This window comes from Chelmon rostratus, chromosome 8 (genome assembly GCF_017976325.1).
Source record: "Chelmon rostratus isolate fCheRos1 chromosome 8, fCheRos1.pri, whole genome shotgun sequence".
NCBI lineage: Eukaryota > Metazoa > Chordata > Actinopteri > Chaetodontiformes > Chaetodontidae > Chelmon > Chelmon rostratus.
Genome location: NC_055665.1, coordinates 26,260,823 through 26,284,660, shown reverse-complemented (window position 1 = coordinate 26,284,660; position 23,838 = coordinate 26,260,823). Strand labels below are relative to the sequence as shown.

Below are 23,838 nucleotides of genomic sequence, written 5' to 3'. Positions count from 1 at the left end.
AAAATGTTCTGTGCAAAATTTCATAGCTATCCAGTCCCTAGCTCTTTAGATGTTTAAGTCAGGGCTAAAGTGCTGGACTAACCAGCTGGTGACAGACCAATATTGCCATCCTTAGAGCAACTTGCAGTGACCTGTCATGGTTTTACTCCAAATTTAGCACATTGGGTCCTCCAAAATGTTAGATGTTGTTATGGGAGAGATTTATTAAATCATGGTCCACATTATAGAAACAATTATATTTGTTTAAGGGGCAATATATATATATATATATATGTACCTGACCTTAAAGTCAGTGAAGAAAGAAAAGGTCTCGGCCAGAGAGAGGCAGAAAAAGAAAGAATGGATAGAATGAGTCGGTCCAGGTGTCAGCCTTGTTCTCTATCTGGTGAGTCTAAACATATATTCCTCTGCTTTCTCCAACTCAGCAACAGAGTTAGTGCACTTTGCCAATCAGCACAATTCATTCTCCCAACCTCCTGCTCTTAGGTTCAAATGTTAATTCTCTACAAGCTTAGGTGGTGCAGTAATTATCAGAGGCAGTCACAACATGAAACAGTGAGAAGTCTTTACCCACATCTCAAACTGGCTGTAGCCTTTTCACTCTCACAACGCCAAAACAATCAATGGCACTGTCACTGTTATCGGCCAGTTGTAAATATATGCGGGTAATTATGTGGTAATACCGAATATTTTCGACCATCCGGTTCATTAAACTTGTTCTGTCTCGTCCCATTAACTTCTGTGTATTGGCAGACTTTAAAGGAGGCCCTAATGCTTTAACAGTGTTAACTATTAGACCAGTCGTCCTCAGTAACACTGGGGGCTGTCATGTGTGTGCCGAACAACTCACAATATGAAGTCAGTCCTTCTATTAAGGTCAGCTTTTTGCCAAAATCCTTCTTCAAATTGCTTCTTGACTGGATGTTATTACAATTATTCATGTGAAGCAAGTTAAAGTATGTTCAGGTGTGAGGTTAATTCCTGAGTGCAAATATCAAGTGATATTTGGAGAGTGAGAGCCAGCCTGCACCCTCTTTTAATGCGTTATAAGAGGACTAATGATACAAAAAATATGATACTACAAAAACACCAGAAAATGGCCTTTGATTTTTGTCTAATGGCTTAAAACAGAAATTGGTATTTTGTGGGGAATTTAACTGATGATAAGAGTTTTGCAGCCATCCTATTTTACTCGGTACTGTCATGGGGTTGCACCGAAAAAAAGATGCGATAAATAATTTCGAATGCTTGGTCATTAAAGCTTTTAAATATGCATTGCATGTGTATTTTTTTTTTTTTTTAAGTTTATACCACATCAACAACATTTCAGCCAAATAAGGCCAGGCTACAGCTGGCAAGCTCAGTTTTGGTTACAAGAATGAGGAGGCTGAAAGTTTGCTCAAGTATCTCACCAAATGGGAAGAGGCTTAATGAACTTAATGACAACCCAATAAAGAGAGACGTCAGTCAAAATCATGATTTTTTTGTAAAATATGAAACACACATTTTAGTGTATCACACAGAGGGAAATGTGACAAATCTGCCAGACATGAGCACATCTAAGAGGAGCAGAGACTGCTCCACCAATGAATGTACTGTACCAGCTCTGCCATCCGTTTCCATAACCACCCTCTCCTATTGTCTCTCTTGCCAGTAGCCTCTCTCAAAATCACAAGTGAAGCATAATGTGTAAGTGATGGGTACACATCCTTCAAGTTCACAGCATGTCACTTTCAACCAGGTATCTGATTCTGACCACCTGTCGTCACTTAATGTAGGAACTAGTTAACTCAGTCCTTGTTGCTCTGCTTTTTTAATGCAAGTGGTTGCTTGGTGATGTTGGGATTCATGTGGACAGTGGGGAGGGCGGTGGGACAGCCCAGGTTGGGGCTGTGAAAAATCTTATTTTCAAATCCCAGTGTTGATATGAACAGATATGAACTATAGTCTGGAGACCATCCACTGAAAATAGACTTACCCAAAGCTGATGCATCTGACATGAAATAGGCCAACTGTGGAGAGTGATCAGATATCAAAGCGGCTTGCTGTTAAACATTTTGGGATATATGCTTACGTTCTTTGTTCTGTCCAAGAGATGAGAAGATCAATATCAAACACATAGTTGTGTGTTAAGCACAGAGCAAATTTCAACAATATGCCTACCATCACCTAACAGACTAACAGAGCTAAGTGCTGGGACAGTTTCTTAGCAAGCAATAGCTGGATTCTGTGACTCTAAGGTTGCCAGGTTCCATTGTGTCTGGAGCAAGACTTATACCACCTGTGCACACCAACCGTGTCTGGCAACTCACACTGTAGCCGTAGATGCTGCACGGACGTGCTGGGCAGATAACTTGTCAGGCTATGGTAACAGCAGTTATTGGCTTGGGTTTGGTGCCAGCAAATTTATAACTGAAAATCTGTGTTACAACCCGGGGGCAAAGAGTTTGAAGCGTCTAATTAAAGACAAAATTGAGTTGCATTATGGGAAGTGTAGGAGCGTGTTTTTGGTGTTTGACTATTGCTGCAATCCATTACAAGTCGGAAGTCACTAGTTCTACTGGGGAACAGATGGACGTCCACAACAAACTGATGTGTGTATGGCAAGTCTGTGAAGTAGCACACTTTAAAGGAGACGGGAGGAGTAGGCTAGTACCACACGCTCGCAAAGACTTCTATCAAGCACAAATTAACTGAACGGAAATACAGCTACAGTGCTCTTACAGCACATTTCCCAACACTCAGACTACACAAAATAAAAACTTCCAAAAAGATAATTCTGCTTAGTGTTCACTGTGTGCGCTGCCATATTGCTGTGACGTCAGGTGTGTCAATATCTTCAAACTCAAACCGGATGGATCTGGGCCAAGTCTCCAACTCCAATGAGCATTCCATTGCACTTTTCCATGTTGGAGGGGTTTTTTTTGGATTGAAGCCTAATATTACGGAGTAAAACTCAGGATTTCTGTCATGACTGGTGAATTCCAGCAACAAAGGGAAGAGGACTCACATGCAGACAACACACACTCGTCAAGCCAGTAGAATGAAGGGAAATTTAAGGCTTTGGAACAGGCTTACAATAGGCAAAAGGGTGGCAGTCCAAACAGTCAAACAAATCCAGAGGTCACAGGTGACAGGTAGCAAGGATTAGGTACAGATACAGTACATGTGGCTGGATCCAAAGGCTATGAGTAACCTAACAACACTGACAATCCAGCAGGGAATGAGTGGTGAGGGAAAGTGGAAGCAGGTGAGCAGGTGGATGTGACAGTTAGGGAGTACGACGTGGAAAAGTCTGAGGGCATCTGGTGGACAAGTAGAGAATGATAATGAAGAGGCATGGGGAAGTGGAAATGTGGCTGGAGGGAGGGACGGAGAGGCAGAATGTGACATCTCAGCATGTACTGCTTGGATTCTACCATTTTTTTTACACAGCTGCACTTGCCTTAGCTACAATAATGATATTAACCCAACAAACAAAGCTGACACACACAAAAATAGGTCTGGTGGAAAAAGAAAGTTGTTTTGGTTCCTTCAAGCCTGTGTGTTTTGTAAGGTGTGATATAAAGCATTATAGACAGACTTGGCTGTGCTGTGGTTAGACCCCCGACCACATTGTAATTTTTGGAATGGAGGTGACCCATTAACAATCAATCTGCTCTTTGTTTCCTCAGACAGCATTGAAGATTACATCCAGACTGCATCATCCAATGTGGAATCAGCCAATCAGGAGCTCGCGAAGGCCAACCAATACCAGGTAGAGTGACCCGCCCTGCATTGCAGTGTGCTTCACGCTTTGTTCAGTTTTAATTTTGTGGAGTTTTTGCATTGTAATGCAGTCACAAGAAGCTTAGCTTGATCAGCCATGCAAACAGGGACTTTGCTAACTAGATTACACAGCTTTATCACATCCCCCACTAGCATAGTAACAAAGATGATGTAATTTCATGTCATACTTTACTAGCTTTTGCCTTCAGTTAAATTAATTGTAGTTAGAGACAGAAAACATAAAGTTCTTGCCTGGAGTCCTATAAGAACACAAAACTGCATACTGTATGTATATAATTCCAATTCCACGAGCACGTCTTACTTCTACTGAGATAATGCTTATAAATTTGCAATTTTATCCTACAAGTGTATTGACTTAAAGAGGAAAATGCATTAATAGGAAACAACTGCAGCCAGAAATTAAACAGAAAATGTTTTTTTTCTCTCTCTCTCTCTCTCTTTCTGTGGTTTTTGGGGTGGCTAGAATTTCCACTTCACAGCACATATTGGAGAGACGTTTTATGAGATGCCCAAGGGTCTGCTTTCGCTCTTTCTTTTCAAGGAAATATATGTGTCTTCTGCCATTCTGTCAGGGACTATCTCAGTAGGCCAGAGCACAGAGTGGCTCTGTGCTGTGTAGGCCCCTGGCTATGGTAAATAATGTATTGACTTAAGTGTCACTGGGTTAATAAAGGATATACCTTTATACATGGGTTACACAGCTTCAGAGCTGCATCTGAACTCTCTACCTGCAACCACTTTGGACAGCTATGGAAAGTATTTTTTTGTAATTTATAGAGACATTTATCAGTGATATGTGTCTTTAAAATAAAGTGCCAGTGAAAGGTAAAAATTCATATTTGTCCAGTTCTGGTAACTATTTGAATCTGGTACCAAAACGATATTTTCTTTGAATCTTATTTTAGCCAGGGAGCCATACACTCAACTTTCATTTTTCTATATTTGCCTGGATTTTCAACATCACATCAGCAGCTATTCAATATGAAAACGATTGCTGAGCAGTTTCCAGAGTCTGTCATGAATGCAGTGGTTTCTGCCTGTCCCCCCATGCCACTGCACTACTAGTGAGCGAACAAATGAGCGACTGGCAACAGCTTTCCCATTAATTGTCATTTCATTATCTCAAGGAGAGCTCAGCCGTGACCGAGCTCACACTGAGCAATTTACTTCTCCGCCAATCCAGACAGCCGCTGTCTTTACAGAAGCTGAGCAGCTGAATGGAACAAAAACAACAAAGAGGACAGACAGACAGGCACAAAGTCAGTCAGACAGACAGCGTGGTGGACCTGGAGACAGGCAAGTCTCGATTCTATACAGCTGACAACAAACCTGATCAATCTTTTCTGTGCAGAACAATGTAAAAGTTCTAGACTTTATAGCTGCTGCTTACAATACATAGAATAACTGGTGATAACAAATGCAGTGAGATTTCTCATCAGATGCAATGTCTGTCATAGATCATAAACTATATCTTTCTGTGCAAGGCTGCAGTCCAATAAAATTATAAAACTGTGTCCAAACCATATGACTGCCATATATAGAGTGCATCTGCCTGTTCCAACACTTTATTAAAGCTACAGTGTGTGAAAGGGGAGTGCTGTGTGTTCAGCAGACATTCCACCTGCTGTCAGTGCTTTCATGCCAACTGACACTTCAATTGTTTGCAGTGCACACATTCTCCGGTGCATCTGCTTCAACCTCCATTTTGACTGCTTTTAGCAGTTACATATCCGTTAACTGTAAATTCAGTCGCTTTCGGCTGTTACTCTTTGACATTTCAACGGCGTTCTGTTTACTTTTCAGCGAACACTTCACTGTTTCCATCGTTGCACTTCAACCTAAACTTCAACTCGCTGTATCCCTCTTTTACTTTTCACACTTTCTTAACGGACAGCTGAACTGCTTTTAGCGCTTCCAATTAAAGCGATGTTTTCACCTGCTTTCAGGGTCTGCGCATCAGCTGAGACCTCAGTAGATTTTTACTCTTCAAATGAAACTTCAGCTGTTACAGATGAACGACAGTTCACTTCAACTGCTTACAGTACAGCAGTGCACTGACCACACACACATTGTACACAGCTGTTGCTATCCCTTCAGCTGAAATTATAAATTCAATTTACACTTCAGCTGGCAGTTCGGCCCTCCGCTTCAGCTTTTATTGAGCTTTTATCACACAAGCTGGAGCGGACGGTCCACTGACTGCTAAATTTTCAATTGCCATTTTCCTGTGATGACACTGTGATTACATTTCAGCTAGCTTTAGATTTAACTTTAATTCTTGTACAAAATTTCATGAGCAAATAAACATTAAGGCCTGGACCAACTTTTTGAGCACAAGAGAGCGCACTTGAATTCTATCAGACAGTTTGAGTCGTGTGCCAGGATCAGACTGTACGATATTTGTGTCCCAGAATTCAGCCTGACACATTTGTTATTTCCACTAGAATTTTAATCTTCTTTAAATGATGAGGGTCAGAACAATATTCCCACTTTTTTGTTTTTTTCAGACAGATCAGAGATGCAGACTCTCTCTGATGTCCACACAAAATGATGCAGACTGAGGGCCGCATTGATTTAAAGTCAGGGTCCATCTGGAGCTAAGGTAGACTACATGTGTCGACCTGTTTCAGCATTAGCCAGGTGTTGGTTGTCTGGGTGTTGAATCTGCCCTAAATCCTCTAAATCTACTTTATTTGCCCCTACGGGCTGGTGTGAACAGTTTTACCAGTTGGTAGCTTGTATTTACCCAATATGAAGTGAATGTAGCGTGAAGTTAATGGCACTATTGTGACCACATAAAAATTCAACAGACAAGGGAGGGTGAACAGGGGGGAGGCAACGCTTGAAAGAAAGAGACTGAACACTTTGCAGCAAGCCTCAGCGCTGATGTAGTCTTGAATACCCCTTGATGCTGCTCTACATGCACCACTGCACATCTCCACCAATGGTCAATTAAGAGCGGATGTCATTTTCTTCGCGTGCCCCGCCTTGTCTACTCACTTTACATTGAAAATAAATTGAATCTATAATCCATTATCCGGAGGCAGATTACTCTCCGCGCTGCAAGTTTCTCTAGTTGCGGTGATGTTTTATCACCTCATCTGTGTTCAGTGGACCACAATGAACTGATTGTTGATTGCTGCACAAGATGGGATATAATTACCAATAAAACACAGATGTTCCAGCAATTCAGTGAACAAAAGCTGTTGTTGCCATTTCAGGCAGAAAAAAAAAAAACTATGAAATAACTTGAGTTATTATTGATCTGATCTGATGTAATTGTTAAGACTTAAAAGTCCATCCATCTTCAGAACTGAAATTGATCTCCTCGCGAGCGACTACATCCTTCTGGATCTAAAAAAAAATCAATGTAACACAGTTTTCCTCTGGCTTAATTGAGAATAATATAGAGTGCTGGGTATTGTGATCGCGAAAGCAACAAAGAAAGAGGGAGGGGAAGGAAACAAAGACAAGAAAGGAAGATGGCTCGTAAATGAATGGGTGGATGAATGGACTCATCCACACGTAGACACATACAAATTGTTGGCCTTTTGACGAAGAAGATAATGAAAAAGAATAACCTAATCACAGTGTTAAAGCTCTGACTGATCACTGCACTTGGGCTGGGGGGCTAACGCTGACAGATTGCAGGGAAACTGGCTTACTGTTCAATCACTCTTCCCCCAGTCCCTCTGGACTCTTTATGCTACTTTGAAGGATATGGAGTGGAAATAACAATATTTGAAGTTCCCCAAGTTGATGTCAGTGACACTCCACAGCCACAGCTGGCCTGAGCGTGTTGGAGGAAAGAGAAAAACTCACTTTAGATAAAACATGGATGCATTTCTTAGACGTGCTTTAGTTTGATCAAAAACGAGACCCATAGCCACTGCGGCGTCAATACGCCCAATAATACAGTCAATGTATGAACAACAATTTCGGTAATTAAGAGCATCACAATTAGAGGGAAGAAAACTGCAAATGTATCCTGAGGCCCTAAAAACTGTAAAAGCTCATGGGGTTATTAAAATGACCTGTGTTTATCCCCTTTTGAGCATGTTCATGTGAAGTTGAATGAAACTGAAATGTGTGCGCTGCCATGTTTGCCGGATGATGCAGTTATAGAGGCCAGGAGGTCGCCAAAAAGATTGAATATCATCCTCTGGAGACCACGAGTGTATACCTAGAGAAAAATGCGTGGCAGTGAGTTGATTCCAAGCTTTTTGGCTGTGGTAAGGTCTTGATGGGTCAGTTGCTCTAACTTCATCATGCTATTTCAGTGAGCAGAACACTGCAAACTTACTGCTCATCATTTGTGGCCGGTGTTGCTGTTTAATGATCAGCTTTAAAACAAGCATTACAGTTACAGTTACAGTTGTGACTGTTGTTGCCCTGCAAGTTAAACTGAATGTCAGAACAGGTTGTTGGTATTACTCCCCACCAACACTGTATATTATTGTCTTTTTGGCGTGAGAGAACAAAAGTCTTATTAATAACTTCTGACATTGTCACTCAGCTGTGTGTCTACTTTCTGTCAGTGATTGCTGTAGCAGAGCAGTGGTTATGTTGTCAGGTCATCAGTGCTTTTGTTGTTGTTGTGTTTTAAATATGTCTGGCAGGTCTGGAAAACCCATCATTGAATACACAGTTATTCACCTTGCTTCCAGTTTTAAATTCAGAATAGAACAAAAACTGGGTGTTTAGACTGAGCACTGTTGACAGGTCGCCACCTACAGAAACTTGATTAACGGAGAATCCCAAATCAGCCCAGGCGAAAAAGTAATCACAAAAGCAGGCATGCTGTTTGATTGACAAGTGATCTGTGGAAGGTGCAGCGCGAGAGCAGAAATGAGGTCTGAGCAGCGAAGACTGAGGAAGGAGCTGAAAAAACACAGCAACAATGATTACTCAACAGCAAACCTTTCAGGTAGTCCAGAAGAGGACAAATGCATGTGAAAGGTTGTGCTTGGCATCCTCTATGAGGTGCACATGCTTTACAGCACCATGTTAATGCTGGGATGGATTCATGTCGTATTTCTGTTACATGCATACATCTAACACTCACACTGCATTCCCCCAAGAAAGCTTAATTCTACCTCACAGCCTGAATCTGAGCCCAGAGAACGACTCCGCAGTCACTCTGTTTGACCCCCACTAGTTTGTCAGCCATTATTTAGTCTTACTCTTAGTCTTAGGTCAAATGCCCCTGTTAGTTTTTTTTATTATTATATTTAGTTGAATAAAAGTTTTGCCATTGTAGTTTTACAGTATCAGTAGGGGGGGGTGGGGTCCCTGCACAGTACAGGGAACATCTTCTCACCTTAGACATGGAAAAAAATGCTGGTTTGCATTGATGGTTTTGTTTCATTAATGAAGTTAACACTCGCTCCCACACACACACACACACACACATAAACACACACATGCACACACACACACACGCACACACACACACACAGATGTGATGTGAAAGGCTCTCCTATGGAATCTAGCGTGATTGTACGCACAGCACTCTAAGATTAGTTCAGCTTTCTTGCTCAAGGTTAACCCTCCATGGCCTCAATGAGGATGCCTTTGTGAGTCAAAAAAGGTTTAATCTGCCTTCAGTGTAGTATCTAAGAGCCTGGATGAGTGAATCACATCACAGTAAATAGCTCTGCTGTCACTTCAAACAATGAGATCTGAAGTGGTCGGTCAAAGGTGAAGTAGTTATGTTCAGTAGTTACTTTCCACCCTCGTCTGATTTTATAAAAGCTTGTTTTCTGTGGGGGAGTAGGTTAATGTTCTTTAAAGAAATTACAATTTGGCAATATCTGACCATTAATGTGACCCAAAATTTCAAATTGACTACTAGTGCACCCAAAAACATGTCACAATTTACACAGGGCAAGCAGGAGTCAAGCTTTTACTTGAACTGCTCATGGTTGGAGCTGAGGGTTCTGAACAGTATCTTTGTCTTTGTCTGGTGACATTATGTTTGCATTGCGGCAGATACTTTTACCAGTAGTTTGGTTCCACACACCTGATTCGCTGCTCACATATTCAAATATGTACAGCTTTGTAGTCTGTTTCCACTGGTTGGAGAAATAACTGAGGAATATAATAATAATATGTAATGTCACTTGCTAGTGATTGTTTCGGGCAAAACAAGAAATCTGGTAACATTAACACAGAGCCGGGCTGAATTAATTAGGTGAAGCAAAATGGCAATTCACTTTGGCTAACCAGCCTTTAACTGATCTGTGCCAAAGTGACCACAATCATTTCTTTGGCTGAAGTCTACAGCGTGTTTGAACATGGTCCTAGGCCCACTGTATGTCTCTTTGCCAGCTGATGCGCTCTAGTGCCTGCCAGTGCCAGGCTACACAATTACATCATTGCAGTTTGCCTCGTGGGTGTCTCTTCAGGTTGGCAACATTGCGGTCAGTGAACGCCTCCTTAATGATGATTGGCTCTTGTATAACCAGCACTTAATTAACTGTTTGAGGATCACACAGACCTTTTCTGAACACGGTTTGTCAAGTTATGTGTTGCCTACATTTGGGAATAAAGACACTGTGTAGTTAATTGAGGATTCTATATTTAAATAGCATCATACACAGTAATCTGTTCGTTTCCTGGTTTATCTAGAGTTCCTGGTAGGATTTGCACTGTGTTTACTGTACATTTCTCCAGGAAGCAAACAGCAGTGTCGATGTGCGGTGGCAGTTCCAGTAAGAAAGAGAGGGCAGCGGTTTGTACACAGCTGTGGTCACGGATAGTTTGCATGAGTCCACAGAGGAGGTGAGGCATAGACATTAGCTTTGAAACACAATGCTGAAACTGCAAACCAGACTTAGCTATTTCTTTTGATGCTGCATGCTTTCAAACATGTGCAGGTTATGATAGGTCCTTTAAGCTTCTCTTCGTACTAATCTTTCCTCACTTGTGTTGCCACGATTAGAATCATGGCTAATGTCGCATTTGTGTGTAAGTTAGCAGGACGAGCCTCCTCAGTCTGAGCTGGCCAGTTTTCTGTCACTCAGTTACTGTGGTCAGAGAGGAGCTTCCACCAAGTCAGAGGATATTTTTAACAAAAGGTCAACCAATCTTTAATAAAAGGCCAAATATGCTGATGCTGCTGAGTGTTTTTATTCCATTGTTGACAATAGCTGTCACAGGGCTTCTTCCCAGGATGCCAGGATTGGCCGTGAAGTCTGTGTTTATTTGCTGCTCCTCTTAAATATCATAATCAGGGTGACTGCATGGGACTCTGAGTTTTATGTAAATTGCATATAAGCCGATTACAAGTGAGGCAGTTCCGCTGTAAACATTATTTATTTTATGGACTTCCAATTTTCACAACCAGATGCGATAAATGGAAAATAATATTATGGCCATTATCATTGCATTGCATTGCATTATTGTTGTATTATGAGGATATTTCTCATGTCACACAAGGTAAGTAGTTTTTCTCCCAGAGACATAGCACGTTTGTCTTCCATGGAAGGGAGGTGGAGATGAGAGAGATGGCTTGTGTGGCAGTCCCATCAGCTCTAATGGTTATAATTCAGTTTTTCTGCATTCTCGCTCAGGTAAAAAGATGTTTTTCAAATGGTTTATGGTTGTTGAAAGTCTCTTACGGGCTCAGATATATTGAAAAATTGAAAGGTAAACAAGCCATTTACGCTCTCCTCTATGTCCTCTTTTCTCCAAGGCCAGCGCTGCTGACCCTCGTGTACCTTATGTATCTACAGGTGGGATTTATTGAAGACAGTTCATGATTTGGCTGGAAGGGATGCAAAACAGTAATGAGTCTTAAAACTGTGAACAGGAAACGGCTATAATAATATTTATAATAATGAAATAAAATAAAATGATATTGATAATTACATGCTGTATATATACACAAACGTGCATGCATGCATGTGTGTGTGCTGTCCTTCTAAACTGGGATGCCTACATGCTATTTGTCAAAACATTTGGGTCTGGTCATTAGCATTCATCTCACTGCAGACATTAATAACTTTAAACTGAACCACAAGGACAAAGCTCAGTGCCTTTTTTTCTTTAGCTTCTTTTTCTTTAAGTACCAGTATGAATGTGGCTTTGGTAGTTTTGTGTGTTGCAGGTTGTACAACGTATTGATAGAGGACTATGAGGGATCCTTTCCCACCTCCCTGACAGAGATCACTGATGTAGTTAAAAAAAACAAGGTGACCCAGGTGGGTGAGGTTCACCCTATGCTGCTGAAGGCTCTGAATTTTGTCAACCTGTTGTGGCTAACATATTTCAAGAAGTTTGCGCCGGTCCTCATGTACAGACAGACGTTTGGTAGTTGTGCTCACCGAGGGAAGCAGGGGACATGCTGGCTGATGTGGAAAAATGGGCTTCTGGTCTTCACTTTGATGGATACAAGAAAAATCTGATGAGCCTCAGTTGTCCTGACTTGAATATGTATGTTTATTACAGTGCAAATGTCACATCAGAGAAGATCCTGGTACAGCATGTTAACATGTACAAAGGCAAATACCAAAAGCTTAAACTTCATTATACATCACACAGCTTTATAGGGCACCTGCAGTCCTGTACAATGAACACCAATGTGGCTAACTCTCCGCCAATGTCATTTGTCATCCAACACTATCAGGGAGCCTGGAACATCTACAAGCTCTGTGTCTTATCTCAACCTGAGGACACCCAAAGCCTCCTGACATAAAGCATACCAAGTGTGACTCTGAGGCCTTTCAGGTTCACAAAATGCACAAATCATACATTCCTTTATGTCCATGAATTTCTACCACACTCTTGTACTCCACGTTACCAAATCTCAGATTCAGCTGGTGCACTACAATCTGTCCCATCATGGAGCTGTTGATTTCCTTCTGTTCAGAGAAAGTTGTAGACTTATTACCATTTCCCCAGAGATGTCTTGTCAGGTGTGCTTCCATTGCAAAGTGCTGGGCCTGTTGCAAAGATTGTATTATTTCTAGGTCATTTTTTTGTGGGTGGTTGGACTTTGCCCTTTTCTATATGTGGTTTGAAGAGAATTTTGAGGTGCAGCAAAGGACTGGAGTGTCTACTTTGATGACCCCAGGCTTGCATCTCTGCTTTTTGCCAGTGATGTGGTTCTGCTGGCTTTGTCAGCCCGTGACCTCCACTGTGCATTGACTTCACTTGGCAGCCAAGTGTGAAACGGTCGGGATGAGGGTTAGCACCTCCAAGTCTGAGGCCAGTATTCTCTGTCAGAAAAAGATGAATTGTTCCCTACAGGGTGGACGGGAGCCAGTGGCCCTGTTGCTGGATTTTAAGTATCTCAGGGCTTTGCTCACAAAGGAGAAAAATGAGAGTGAAGCAGCAAATGCAATTATTTTACCTTTGTCTTGGCTTGTCATTGTGAAGAGCCAGATGCACAATTCCAACCTCGCCTGACCAAGATCATAGATACAAGAAGAACTGGTGGGATATACTTGATAAAATCCTCGTAACAATTTGCACAAGTACTTTTTAAGTACATTTACTGCTGTAATATCAAGTGCAACTCATTTGCCAGTATCAAATAAAATGTACTGACCACTTAACTGAAGAAAATGTTAATTATATTTAAGTTATGTTTATTTAAACTAATAAAAGTCAATAAAATATAGAGGCATATCACGACAAAAAGAACAGGGATGAGTTTTAACATGACAAAGCAAGGTAATATTGACATAACCAAATTTTGATTACTTTAGTTTTAGAATAATCAACAATAACAATCAGTAACAGTTTGTTTAAATCCATAACAGTACCTTACCCACTCCAAGTATTATACAGTATCAAAGTTAAAACAGGCATTGATTTGTCAGTAAATATTGCAAAGGTTTGTTTGTGCAGCATCCAACACAGACATAGAACGGTGCTTTTCAAATCTTCAATTAACCTTACAGCCCTCTAAAACAAATCTCAACATTCAAACTTCACTCTGGACGAGGGCGCTTTAAGTATACCATCAGGACTTTAATGCATTAAAACATTTTGATCAACAGCTAGTGAGGGTAACAGCACCTTAGCTGACACAAAAACATTTCAAACCTCCATCAGGCTCTGAGAACCAAAATGTTGTTAAATAAATTTGTTTTTTTTTTCTGTTCTCTTGTGCATGGATATTTCCTCCTACGCACCTGTCTACATGAAACTTGAGCTGTGCGTGAGCTTTTGCATTAAACAACGATCAACACAAAAAGAGGAGCACTAATTTGGTTTCCAATTTTAACTCTGAGAGAAGTGAATTTCAGGTTTATTTATCTTCACGTCTTCAACCCTGAACAGCACTCCATGACATATATAATTAAAACAAATTATTGTTACTGCTCAATGGAGCAGGTAACATTTTAAGGGCTTATAGATTCACCTACCTCAGCTTCACAAAATGAAGCAGGCCGGCAGATTTCTTTTTCAAGAAGTTGATATCAAGCTCAGGACAACATGTCTCCTCATTTAGAACAGTAATTAGCCATTTTAAATTTAAGATGGTGCTGCAACCTATACATGCCTGAAAATGAGATTCCAGGCTCCCTTAGGCATGAATGCTTTTTTGGATGTTCCACAACTGCGGTATTTGAAGACCAGTGGGATAGGAATGTATTGGAATATTGCTTCAGCAAGTTTCTCAAGTATGTCAGAGTTCAGGCTGGATTCTGGAGGAATGATCCATCACTTTCATAAGCCTTATTTCCTGTTTGAAGGAACATTTCAAGATTATATGAAAAGGTAGGTATCACAAAATTAGTTGGCCACGGTTCTGATTGATACTCTGGGGGCTGTGGTAAAATGATGGTGTTGGATGAACTAACTGAGGAACTGTCATCCTGGAAAGACCGATCCAGTGGCACTGCAGAGGAGGAAGTCTTCTTTCTTGGAGTTGAAAACAATCCTGTGCAGCTGCCAAAATGTCCTCAGTGCTCGAAACTCCTTCTGGAAGGGTTAACTTGTGAACTTTAGTCTCTGAAATAATAACACGTAGTTGGGACTGGGGGCAAACATCATCACCACTTTGGCAAGCAGAGCTGCAAGAGAAAGCAAAGAAGAACTGGATAAGACGAGCAAATAATATATATCCTCACGAGAGCCTATGATTAATGCATGCTCTATATATCTTCTATGTTTGCTATAGACTCCTAAATGCTACTAAATGTTACACAAGCAGTCTGTCTGACTTTCCTCTTAAAGAAGTGGTGCTTAGCTTCAAATTCATCATCCATAAGGACACTCGTGGCCTAAATTATTTAATAAGCTGTGGGTAATGCTCTTCAAAATGATGTTTAGGAATTGATTTCTCGTAACAAAACAGTGCTAGATGTGCTACAGCGCTACATCTTTTTCTATGCACAGCAATCAGGATATCTGGGTAATACTTTGTGTGGGTAGGTGACATAACCAACTCTTTGAGTGACATCAACAACTGCCAATTCTGTTCCTCTTCCTGTACTTTGTTTCCCATCATAAGTGGAAGCAGCCTCGGTCAGCACCAATTTTCATGTGCTTTACCACCAGAAGGCAAAGGTTGGTTGTATACCTCTGGGACAATTTGTCCTGTCTTTCCACTTATGGGAACTGTTTGACGATTCTGCTGAGCTGTTTGAGCTCTTTTTTTCCTTGTCAAGATATCTAACACAATGCCAATTATACACGTGCAATACCCTCAAGGAAATAATGAAGTAAATCAGGTGGGTAACCTGTTGTCACATGAAAATTATTTAATAAACTTTGAGTAATTGCACAATTCCTTTAAACTCCATGGCAGTGGTTGTTACTAGCCAATGCTGTTTCAGTGTCCAGCTGGTGTTGCTGTTTTGTTCAAACAGGGAATGCTCCAGTTTCTGAAACTGGGACCACTCTCCAACACAAAATCTGCAAGTGGGTCGAGTGGGCACCAAGGTTATGAATACAGTGCCTTGTATTCCTTGTATTGCCTTTTTCCCAAACAGAATACAAAAAGACCATCCTCTTCAGACCTTTCATATCATTTAGTAATGGCTCTAGCACTCAAGGATAGCCATATTTCTTCACATCATTTGCCTTGCACCAAACATCTAAGTAAACTGATGTTATTGTAGACCTTCAACAAATGGAATATCTGCACCAGTAGACACCTGTTACCTTGTGCTTCTTTGAGACGTTCCTAAAGGTTCACATTTTTCAAAATCATCAAAGTAGAGTAGAAGTGACTGCCTAAATTTCACCCCAGGTAGAAATTTGTTTTCCTTGAAGTGGGAATCATACTGGAAACTAGTGTACTGAAGAACCACAATGTATTGCACTCTTCAACACCTCCTGAATGTCACTGTTTTTCAGAATTTGTGATACGGATTGTAAAATTGGAAGATATTGGAATGCCTTTCCCATTCAACAGTAGAGAAATGTTCCTTTAAATACCATGTGTTTCTCTGGTATGCTGTGCCAAGAGGACCTTTTTCACTTAAGGCTGCACTAAGAGGATTGGACTGGCAAATGCTATTCAAAAATATGTTCAAAATTTTGTCTCTCTAAACAAAACCTGATACACCACTGGTGAAGACTGATAGGAGGTGTAGCATGCACTCATAGAACTGGAGTTACATCCAGTAACCACTACGATAAATGACTTGCTGCGCAATGTTCAATACAGTAATGGCATACACACTGGCCTAGCCAGCATGATTTAAATTAATTTTGGTACATTTAAATGACTCACCCACTGAAATAGGTAGCTTGAGCGTAGTCATCACCAGCTAAATTACTCTAATGTCAACCTCACAGGGTAGGCTTGTTTGAGATGAGCCGACTGATGCAGACCTGCACAATTTCAATCACCATCGTTCGGAATGCATTGCATGATGGTTTGTCATTTTGTCCAACCTGCTCTGGATGCTCTACTGTGTGAGACATGGAACTGTTGCAGGCCAACACACACACTGTGAGAGCTGGGCGCCGCAGTTGCTCTTTACGAGCTGCAGAAGCAAATTGTTTCATGGGAAACAACTTGCCCATAGATCAAGCTGAGCGCTCATTTGGAGTTCTTACCCTGTGCTATGGATGAAACGCTCCACTTGGCTGTGCAAAAGTTTTATATCACCACACAATTAAATGACTCTTTCATTATCATTTTTCATGATTATTCCACAGCATTGATCCGCGTGAACTTAAGCACTAACAAATGTATTTCGTGAGTGCATTTGTGACATTAGCAATTTAGCACATTTGTTCATTCTCCATAAATGCAAAGAGGTCAAAACCACTGACGGAAGTTGTACTTGTAAAAGGAATGAGTTGTTGTTCCTTTCACATGCAGGATTAGTTGCATTTCTATGCTTTTATTTAGTCTATGTCTTAAATCTTGCTTTGATTTCTATATCTTTAATCAGCTTTTGACTTCAAATGTTTCTTTAACAATTTAGATGATTTCTGAAATGAAGAAATTCAGTAAATTCATAAGTTCAGTAAATACTATCATACTTTTAAATGCATATTGATACTGACAGATTGTTTTAATCATGTCCATCCCCATCCAATATCAGTGGGATTTCTATTGCAACCACGTCATCAGGAACGAAGAACACAAATGCTTCTCCAGTCATTGCAAAATAAGTCAAGTCAACTCCAAGCTGTTCGACTTCAGGCACACTATTTGATATCTCCCCCGACTGCAGTCGGCTACTTTCGAGGCAAGTCGCAGCTCATTTCAAACAAGCCTGATGACTTTTTCTGCTGGAAAGCAGCTAACATCAGCTGCATTTCCTCTCCTCCTCTGTCGACTAAGCTCCCTCTCTTTGGCAACTTTTAAGCCTTTAGTTTTAAAGAACTGAAATAAATAGCTGACCTTTCCTGCATAGTTACATGTGGATGTCATTGCTTTTGTTTTTTAATTTGATACGTTTGCTGAACAGTTAAAACATTAACCCCTTAATGCCGATTGTCGCAAATTCACATCATACCGCTTTAATCCACATTGCAGCTGAATCGCACATGCATTCCTCTAATGCCGGTTTGTGCATATTCAACACACACCTAGGAACCTTTTGCAAGCACTGGTTTCTCGTCGGACCGGTCAAAGTGAAAATTACAGCTGTTGTGTTGTTGTTACAATGTAATGGTTGTAAGACAGTTTTGTGGCTTTTATGATGCACATTTATGAATTTTGAAAAAAAAAAGTATCTTTAGGCAAATTAGCGACAACAGGCGTTAATGCTTAAATGCAAGCATTAACGCCTGTTGTCACTAATTTGCATCATACCTAAATTTATATCTATTGTATGTGCTACAGAAAACTTAACAAACTCCTCTTAATTTAGGATCAATTTGAAAGCAAAAACACAAATAATTATTATTTTTAATATAATTCTAAATAAATTCAGGCGTCAAGGGGTTAACATTACATGACTGTAGACTAACCCCTTACTAATTCACCCTGACTAAACGCACTTAGTTCATGTGATTCAGGTAATTATGAACAACATATTGCACCAAGCAAACAAGATTTCAACTATAAACATTCACGCTGACCCATATATGGTATATATGTTATGCCCAAGATAACCCAGCCATAGAACAGCTCTGTGACAATCCAACCATCTCTGATCCAGTCAAGCTAAAAACACGAGTTTGTCAGCTTGTCCAAAGGTAGATGTACGTATTCAAATACGCTACACTTTAAGCTTGAAATTCACTTTGTAAGTTTAGGTGTATCTGCAGTGAATAGTGTCAAACAGTGTCACTCCTTCCCACACAGTTAGTTAATATTTATATATTTGCATTTCTGCTGAAGAAAATGTAGTTCTCATGTAATATTACAATGTAGACGTTATGACAGTTAAGTGTAGTACACTGTACTCAGTGCGTTCCTTTGACGTGATTGCTGAACTCTCTCTGAGCTTGCCATGGATCAGCTCATTCCTGTTGAAAGGAGCCAGGTGAGGAGATTCGAGCACCTGATTAGGATGTGTTCCTGGGCACCTTCCATCCAAACATGGAGGCAACCTTGGAGCAGGCCCAGAACACACTGGAGAGATTCAATATGTCTGCTGATCTGGGAAGGCCCCAGGAGTAGCTGGAGGATGTGACTAGGGAAAAGAAGGGCCTGTTGAATTTGCTCCCACTGCTACCTGGACCTGGAAACAGAGCCAAACATGCAGGGGTGTGTTGGTTAATATCCAAAATAGTGAATTCTAGCAAAGGTTGACCAGTGTTAACTTCTAGAAGTGTTAGGAAGTGCTACCTCCAGTAGTACCTGCTATTAGCCTTGTCTTAAATATTGAATACTGGCTATTTTGAACTTTGTTTACCTACCTCACATATAATCCTTAAACGATTACTGTACAGTATACCCTTGTTTTTTGCGGGGGTTACATTCCAAAAAGAACCCGTGATAGGCAAAATCCGTGAAGTAGAAACCTTTTTTTTTTTTTTTTTTTACAATTATTATACAATTAAATACTCTATTATACATTGAAAAGAAAGAACAAACCATTTTACAGGCTCAAGCATTTGTTTCACAAATAAAAGTACTTTAGAAATGTTTTTTTTAAACAAATAACTTCTGTACTGTACTGTCAAATAATAATTTTAATCATCAATGTGAACAGAAGGCTTCAAATTGCGGAGATTAGCACCGCCCACCGCGACCCGAGTAATTGGATTAAATGGGAGAAAATTAAAAATGATTATGAAAAAAATACAAAGTACAGTCGGACAAATAGTGACTCAGGGGTATTTCACTGCTCTTCAGACTGAGCCGCTGCATCCTGACTCTGCTCTGCAGTGTTTTCTTCTTTTGAAGCCCGCGGTGCAGGTGTGTTTGTTCGGGAGAAGAACATAGTGATAGGCAAAACTCGAAATTGCAAGAGAATTTGCACGTACGTAATGTAAATTTGGCGAGCTGTTTTACGTACGTGTACATATTAAACTGCAACGTTATTGACGCACAGGTAGAGAAGAAGCGGAGTGACTTTTTAGCCAATCAGAATGCAGAACACAATGCACGATGCAAATCCGTGAAGTAGCGAAACCGTGAAAAGTAAACCGCGTTATAGCGAGGGATCACTGTATATGGAGTATATCTTACCCTGCACTGGATGTATGAAGGAATAGCTTTAGAGCGCAAGTATGCATGAATTTGTTGTTGTCATTAGCCAGTTTTCCATCAACATGTAGCGCAAATTTTAAATTAATTTAAAGCACCCACTATGAGAATATTAGGAGTTGGTTCATTAAACAAACAGGTAGTGATTCTCCAGTCCAGTTCCCTTAAACCACCACAGAGGAAGACAACAATTCAACGAGCTCGATGAAGTAATTAACAGAGCACCAGCCAAACCTCAAGTAGTGGAAAACTATGTGGAGAACTTGACGGACGTATGGCATTAATGCTGCCTATTAATAATGAATTAATTTGAGAAAGGTTACAGTCTCCTTATTGCACCACACATCTTCCATGCTACTGTAATTTTTCATTTCCTCAGTGGAGGCTTGACTGACACTTAAGTCACGTGCTTAATGTTCTGTATGTCATGACTTATTAGCTAAGTCTGCTACCATGGCACCCTGTCACACCTTTTTATCGATACGCCGACTCTTCCACTTGAAAACTTTCTTGCAAGATTTCATTCTTGTTGTAGACGTTTGTTTTCCTGGTATTTCCACTGTGCATAAATTGAAAATGTGCATAAAAATCAGTGAATAGAAACACGCTTAGTGTTGGGTTTCAGCTAAGAGTTCATGTCACAGTTAGCGATAAAATAAATATTACTGAGAAAAAAGTACTGTTTAAGAGGATTTTGCACATTGACAAGAACAAAATTCCCAATAAAACCTTCTTTTTAGCATCAACATCATGATTTGAGATACTGGCTATAGCTTTTGGAAGCCTGATTTGTAAATTGTCAGTGTGGATATCAATCTTTAAAACCCCATACTGATTATATCCCAGCTTAAATATGAACTATTCCCCTCGTATTAGACATTAAAAGTGAATAGAACAGGTGTCAGGAAGACACTGTCTTCTCCCTGAGGGCTTGCAGCACCCCGAGGACCTGAAGTGCTGCTACTAAGGACACATTCTCCGGCAGATTAAGTCTACTGGTGATAAGAGCATTCCTCCTCTATCCTTCCCCATGTCTCCCTCTGTGAGTCTCTCTGTCCCGCCTCTCAGCCTGCCCTGCAATCTGGAAAATTCTGGTTTAAAAATACTGCAACACTTCCTTTGTTATACTAAGCCCTTTTTTGTTCCCCCTCTACCTTATTTATTTTCTTGTTCTCCCCAAATAACAGCAGTGCTGGGACGAGTGAGCGGGAGAAATAAAAAGGAAGGGAAAGAGTGTATGGAAGAGGGAGGGAGGGAGGGAATACAGTATATAGACAGAGGGAGCGCCTCGGCACTGTCAGAGCGAGCAGAGAGAAGGAGAGGACAGCAGAGAAAGTTTATAAGGCGTAGTTTAGGAGGAAACGCGTGAGAGAAGCTGGGGAATCTGTGGTGGCCAGCTGCAAGAGGGGAGATAGCGGAGAAAGGCTTTTAATTCTCAATCCCCACAGAGCCTTTGAAAATTACCAATCTTCTTATCACAGACGCAGGGCTGCTTATGCAAATTGTTGTGGAGTGGAACGTTTAAACGGAAAATTACTCGACAGCATTTTTTTTCTCCCTCTCCCCCTCTCCCCCTCTCCCGCTCTGCCTCTCTCTTCCACACAGAAAGCCTGTTTTGAGTCTCAGATAAGAAGATGAATTGCTCTCTCCCTGCTTTGAAGCGCGTCAGGATTTAAAGACTCCAGCCTCGGCTCTGGTCTAACGCCGCTGCTCTTGCTGCCTTTGTAGCAGAAAACAGGCTGGAAAAAAATGGGAGAAAAAGCATTTCGAAACAACATAGATTCTGTGCTTCAACACATCGTCACCGCCTGAGGAAACTAGGAAATATAAATATTTCCTAACCCCTACTCTTCACTCTATTTACTTTAATATTTTTGCTTAACACAGTCAATACCCCCCCCCCCTTTTTTTTTTACAGACATGGCAAGTAATTGACATGGATGAATGAAGCTCATGTGCTGTGTGGAGGAAATGTTTGAAGTATTGGAAATCTAAATTATAGCACAGGCAATACTAGAAGTGAAACAGAAAGTAGTGTTTAAAGCCATTTAAGGGCTGTAAGCACTTGAGATCGGAAGAACTGACTGAGAGCAAGCGGCTGTGAAATTGTGTGCTTTAACATGTTTCTGAGTTGTGTGTTCTGTGATCAGGCAGTTGTGAGTGTACGCTTCGGTCTTCTGTACAGACTGACTGTTTGAGTAACGCTTGACTTCCATCTTGCTTACACGTTTCACCCAGAAAAATCAGCCAAAAAATAATACTTAAATGAAAACAAATTAAATTAGTTCTGAAAAAAACTTACAAAAAAAACGAGAAAGGACCAAAAAGACATAAATTGTTTTTTTTTTATTCAGAATAAATAATAAATCATAAGAAATGGACAACATACAGCTTAAAAAGTATAGAAACAACATGCACATATATACAAACATATACACATATTCATATACACACAGTGCAATGTCCAACCTGTTTGTCTGTAAATGATCACATGAGCCAAAAACATGTACATATACATGTAGTATGTGTATAATATTAAAAAAAAAACAAGTGCCATGTACAACATGAAAGTGAATGCATTGTAATTGCAACAGTCCTAACAGCCTCCATCGGTCTTGAGAAATGCGATCATGGGAGACACACTCATGGATTATGTAGTAACAGTTCTCAGTGCCATTTGCTAAAAGCATTTGAAGACTAATAACCCATTTGTTGCATACTTGTGCATATTCTAACATCTGTGGTGTATGTTTGAACATCATCGAGCTAAAGATGCTCTTTGAAAAGATGGCAGATTGATGAGTGCCGTTTACCCGCTGACAGAGGCTCAGAAGCTTTGTAATAAGGTGATAAACCTGCAGGAATCACCAGTTTATCTCAGGTTTTATTTGTTGCTTTTTTCTCAACTCAAGCAGTGACACAAATATGCAACAAGCTAATGAACTGATAGCCGTGCACAAGCTGAATAAAGACATTCGGGAGAAAAAAAATATTTTATCTGGGTAATGTATGTTACATTGTGTGTTGCCTCCCTCCTCCTCTTCCTCCTCTCAGCTCACGTAAGGCTGCCATCACATAGTCGAGAGTAATGTACAGCAGAGCCATCGCAGTGATGACTGCACAGGGCTTTAATGGATAGAAGTGTAGGCCACCACTGGCCTTTTTATAGCCAACCCATTCAGCCTTTCCTGCTTTTTATCTGTATTTGTCTGCATGACCTTGAATCCTCTCATTCCTTCACAACTTTGCGTTAATCTTCTGTCACTTTGTGTGTTCTTCTGTGCTCACTTTCACTATGACTGCCTTTTCCTTCTTTCACATTGCGAGTGCACTCAAATGTGTGACAGGTGGCTGCATTGGATTGGTTAAAAAAACACAAAATACGGCAGTTGGTGTGTTGTGGTTATGTGGCTATTAAACAGGAACTTGACATTTACCAGGCTGCTAACGTGCTATGGCGATCACTTACACGTATGCAAAGTTCTGCAAAGTTTTAAAGCGCCTTCATTATTTTTATTTTTCATCTCCACCGACCAGCTGAATTCTGTCTTCCCACAGAGGCAACTGAGGAAGAGGAAGTGCTACCTCCTGGTGGCCGGAGCCGTCGTCCTCACCATCCTCATCATCATCATTGCCGCTTCAGCGAGAAAATGAGACCGGCCACTGTGGTAAGATCATCCAAACACAACACTGTAACCCCCGTCCTGTCGGCTCCAGACTGGTTGAAATGATGCTCCTGCTTCAATTAGAGCTGATATTTGCCTTTTAATAAAGTGATGGTGAGGTTACTGACATGTTTCCATTTTTCCCTGAATTAACTGCACACAAAAGAACACACACACACACACACACACACACACACACACACACACACAGACACTGTCTTACACATTTGATCCAAGTTATCTAATTTGATGCGACACAACTTCTGACTGTTGAACTTATATAAAATGTAATTTGGGTGTGATGAG

General features: G+C 40.6%; 1 protein-coding gene across 1 annotated transcript in view; it reads left to right on the top strand.

Annotated features, from left to right (window-relative positions):
* The window catches only part of tsnare1 (T-SNARE Domain Containing 1), a 136,304-nt gene that overhangs the window by 82,708 nt on the left and 29,758 nt on the right, over positions 1 to 23,838 (top strand). Inside the window, exons 9-10 of the mRNA XM_041942404.1 lie at positions 3,675 to 3,757; positions 23,426 to 23,535. Coding sequence (XP_041798338.1) covers positions 3,675 to 3,757; positions 23,426 to 23,521 — 179 coding nt within the window. The 3' untranslated portion in view covers positions 23,522 to 23,535. The remainder of the gene's footprint in view (positions 1 to 3,674; positions 3,758 to 23,425; positions 23,536 to 23,838) is intronic.